We start from the raw sequence: 4,362 nt of genomic DNA, 5'->3' as shown, positions 1-4,362 counted from the left end.
CAAACACTTGCTAAAATGCTATTTTAAACATATATTTATTATCCTTTTTGCTTCAAAAGCGCCAGACATACCGTTTTAAATCACCACTCCGCTTATTCTTATTCCGGAATGGGGCCAATCGAACGCACCCGCTAAGACTTGTCCTTGCAAGAAAACTCAGCAAATGGATTGTCAACACGGTACGCTATCGCGCTTGTAATAATGCTGTGACCAATACGGTAGATTTGTGCTTCATTGAGCATACTCTTACTGATGAGCCGTGACGTTATGGAGTTAAATTAAAACACGTACAATTTAAAATTCCTTATTCAGCTGTCTGCGAAACAAGGCCTACCGGTATATGATAACGATATTGCTCTCGTCATGACTGTGCATTTTCTATACACACATTGCTATTGCTGTGTCTACAATGTAAAATATATTTTTTATATAAATTTATTCAGGCATCCGACATCATTTTTAAAAGTTCACTTCAACTCTCTAAACAAAGCTGATTTCAATTTAAACAAACACTCATTTCTCTAGCCGAAGAATGATGATGGGGTTCATTCGAGTTCGATCCACTTGACCGCGAAATAACAAGGACGATTCAAGGGTATCTAAGAGTTCGCTATACTGATATGCTTTCGTGCTCTCTTACTTTGGTATTTCTTAACAGCACATATTCATAATCTTTATAGTGTGCTATGCCACAGAGGTAGGGACAAAATTTGTTTATGTCCAACAAAAGAACTACGTAGTATGGGCAACAAAGCAATTGTTATGACAGACAAAAGAAAATGTCTTGAGAACAGGTTACGAGAACTTACGAGAATGTTAATTGAAGCTAATTGCCTCTTGGACCAATGCTACGCATTAGTCATAATATTCCACCATTGTTAATCGCCACTGTGATATGCAAGGTGTTCCCAGTGGAAGCAACGCTATTAACATCTAATGAATTAGACTAATGTTCTCGATCTTGCACGTAGAGGTAATGTTTTGGCCATTCAGCCGAGGGTTTCTATAGCACTGGTTTTCCTTATAAATTATCAAAGAGAAAGCAGACAGCATAGTTCGTCATGCTGCTGGACGCTGTGACAAGAGGTAGAATCTACCAAGTAAAGTTTTTGCTTGAATCAGGAACAGAGGATGTCAATAGGACAGACGAAGATAAACACACAGCACTGATGAAGGCAATTTTTCTTCCCGACAAAATGCATCGCACGAGATACAAAATTATCAAGATTTTGCTGGAGTATGGTGCGCGGGTAAACATTGCGGATCGCGATGGACGAACGGCACTCATGTGGGCTTGTATTAGAGGACAAGAACCTATAGCACGCAAAATAATAGATTTTTCAATTTTGGATGTCGATTTGAATGCCACAGACCGGTTTGGCAACACAGCACTATTTTACGCGGCGTCTAACGGGCAAGTCAATGCCGTGAACCAACTCATCAAAGCGTTGAAGAGATTTGGATTGAATACTGATAAAATGAATGCACGGGGTATGACACCGATCTTAGAGGCTACAAAACAGGGGCATGATGAATGCGCAAAACTCCTTATGACTGAAGGACAAGCGTCACTCACGACAATAGACCCGACAACTCTTCTCAACGCTGAGGGATGGGCAGAGAAGCGATCTTTGACTAACTTGTCAGAGATGATAGCCGCACGACGAAGTCCTTCTCCTCAAATGGACGTTTACAACATTGAAAATGATCCCGGTGAAACAGTGGAAGCATTGCCAAATTCAGCAAACAGTGACAAGCAAAGTGATATTGACCAGCTGGGAACCAATGACATTAAGACAGCAGACAGAGCACTTTTGTCACGACGAGAAAGAGACCCTCTTGTTGACGCAAAATTCAAAGGCAGAAACGAGTCATTTGTCAATCCATCACATGGTCAATTAAACGATAGAGCGTCTCGAAAAGAGATGAGAAAAGGTGTTATATACAGAAAAGAAACCTCCGTCTCTCCTAGAATCACCGCTATTACCAATATGTCTTTGACCAGGCGAAAATGCGAACAGGGGAATAAAACTAAGGGACCTACACTCACTGCTAAATCAGAGATATGTCGGCTTCTTGGCTTATATGGAATTCAACACTCAGATTCTTACAGACAAAGTTTTGATCCTATAATACTGCCTCCAAGTGGTTATTGGCCAGATCCATTGGCTCACCTTAGAGACAGCGCTTCATCAGTTGGAGATGAAGAAATTGATATGAACTTTTTGGAATTGATACGACCACGTGGCTCTGGTCGTCGGAGGTCTTCGACTTTTCCAGCCCAGGGAGCTCCTGAAATGGGTCGCCGAGGTAGCTGTCGTGATCCTCGGAGAGGGTCTACAATGATGCTCGGAATCCCCCCAGCAATGGGAAAACGTTCTTCGATCACTCCGTCTCCTATCGGAAATAAAAACTTCCTTGAGACACCGACCTTTTCTTTTCGAAAGTCGACTTTATCAGCTAATAGCGACCGAAGAGGCTCTACACTTGGTGCGTTCGATAGGAGAGGATCGCTTATGCCGAGAGGCTCTGAGCAAAATAGACCAACCTTCGTTCGAAAGACGATTAGTCAATTAGCACCTAGCCTAGGACACATAGCGGAAGGTTAAAAACTTCCGGAAAGGTCAAAAAGCCATTGGTGGTGAGACAACGGATTTCCAGGCTAGGATTTGAGTCATGAGGCCGGGCCCGGGCCGTGCTGAACCGGTTTCGTTCGTAGATAACACCATCTGCCTTAAAAACGACGCTCTTGACTTTTTGATCAAATAATTCATATTTACTGACCTTGCAAAGCATGATGACTTGGGGGCCTTGTTTGTTTTTTGGCGCCTTAGCAGCGAATTCGGTGTCCCCCACTAGTTGACGAAGAAAGTAATGAGTTTCCCCCAAAGCATACCTCCTGTAAAATATCGTCCCAATATAGATAACTAATGTGGCAGTGATCTCAGTAATTAAAAATAAGAAAATGACGGGTCTGTGTAGTTTGAATTGCCAATTTCGCTCCACTTGCTCTTTCACGCTTTGACACTATCCGGCTTAGTACCGAGGTAAAACAGTCAATGACTAAACAAAACTCGCGGTCCCTTGTTAATATAATATTTAACAATTATTCTACTAGGGTGCGCTGGATATCAAGTGATAGATAACCAAGAAGGCGCGTAGCGCCGAGTTGGTTATAATCATTTTATATCCAGTAAGCCCGAGTAGAATAACTGTTTTATTAAAAACTCCAGGATCAACAACTCTTCCACTCAATGCAATGAACGAAATGATATATGAAATGAAACATGTACTGAACTGCGGTTATGAAATCAATTAAAGCTATGATCCACGCAGTTATGGACGCAATTTTAGCAAATGCGTAGAGAAGCTTTTCTTTTTGTTTTGTCTGTTGTTGTTGGTTGTTTGTTAATATGTTCTTTTTTTCTCTTTTTTTTTTTCTTTTTGCCAAGCTTGTCCAGTTTAGATTTCTCGCTTGGTTCAGTATATCTCTAACATACCTAATTTATATACATGTAATTTTCTTCTGTACATTTGTCCTGGACTCTACAAACATTTTTCACTATATCCTAGTAAAGCGCAGTGTCTTTGTTTACTTAAAAGTAGGTGGTGGTCAACTAGAAAGCCTTTGCTACTTTGACCGCCACACACATTTTATAATCCGTAGTGTAAATATTTTATTTTGTAATTATCTGTTGTGACTACACTTTTCTTTTTATGTTACTTTTATGTAAATAAGGTGAAATAAATGAACCAAGCCTGAAAAATTCAGGTCTTCAACGGGGTATGAACCCGTGACCTCGCGATTCCGGTGCGACGCTCTGACCAACTGAGCTATGAAGCCACTGACGTTGGGAGCTGGTCATTTGTGGGTCCTAATTTTCCCGTGAGAAATGTTTCATTTCATATATCATTTCATCATTGATTCATTCCTCACGGGAAAATTAGGACCCACAAATGACCAGCTCCCAACGCCATTGGCTTCATAGCTCAGTTGGTCAGAAAAACGCAAGCCATGCAAGTGGAGTAAGGAATCGCTTCAAACGTTTGAACAGACCTAGTCTCTTACAGATTTTATTGCTCGTCATAGCCACGTTCCAGGTGAGACTGGTTTCAAGATGGATTCCGAGCAGGTGCTACTGACTGACTGCCGGTGTACACACTGACAGTTTAGCATTCTTAATCTTAAGTTGCAACTAGTAGGGATTCGTTGTCTTGTTATGGCTTCCTATAATATAAAGGGCCAATGACAAAGTATATACAGTTCTAAATAAAACAAGATGTTTTGTTACAATAATCTTTATTCAAGCAAGCAAACAAACCTTTTACATATCATGGAAGAAGAAAACGGATAATAATAAT

The 4,362-nt window shown here is 40.8% G+C and overlaps 1 protein-coding gene across 1 annotated transcript; it reads left to right on the top strand.

The window, feature by feature from the left end:
• Positions 1-732: 732 nt before the first annotated feature.
• Positions 733-3,812, top strand: LOC137970233 (uncharacterized). The gene has a single exon (XM_068816752.1). The coding sequence runs from the start codon at positions 1,062-1,064 to the stop codon at positions 2,607-2,609; it is 1,548 nt and encodes a 515-aa protein (XP_068672853.1). The 5' UTR covers positions 733-1,061; the 3' UTR covers positions 2,610-3,812.
• Positions 3,813-4,362: the final 550 nt, after the last annotated feature.

This window comes from Montipora foliosa, chromosome 9, assembly GCF_036669935.1.
Source record: "Montipora foliosa isolate CH-2021 chromosome 9, ASM3666993v2, whole genome shotgun sequence".
NCBI classification, from domain to species: Eukaryota; Metazoa; Cnidaria; class Anthozoa; order Scleractinia; family Acroporidae; genus Montipora; species Montipora foliosa.
Note: the sequence above shows the minus strand (reverse complement) of the source record. Positions and strands in the feature narration are given on the sequence as shown.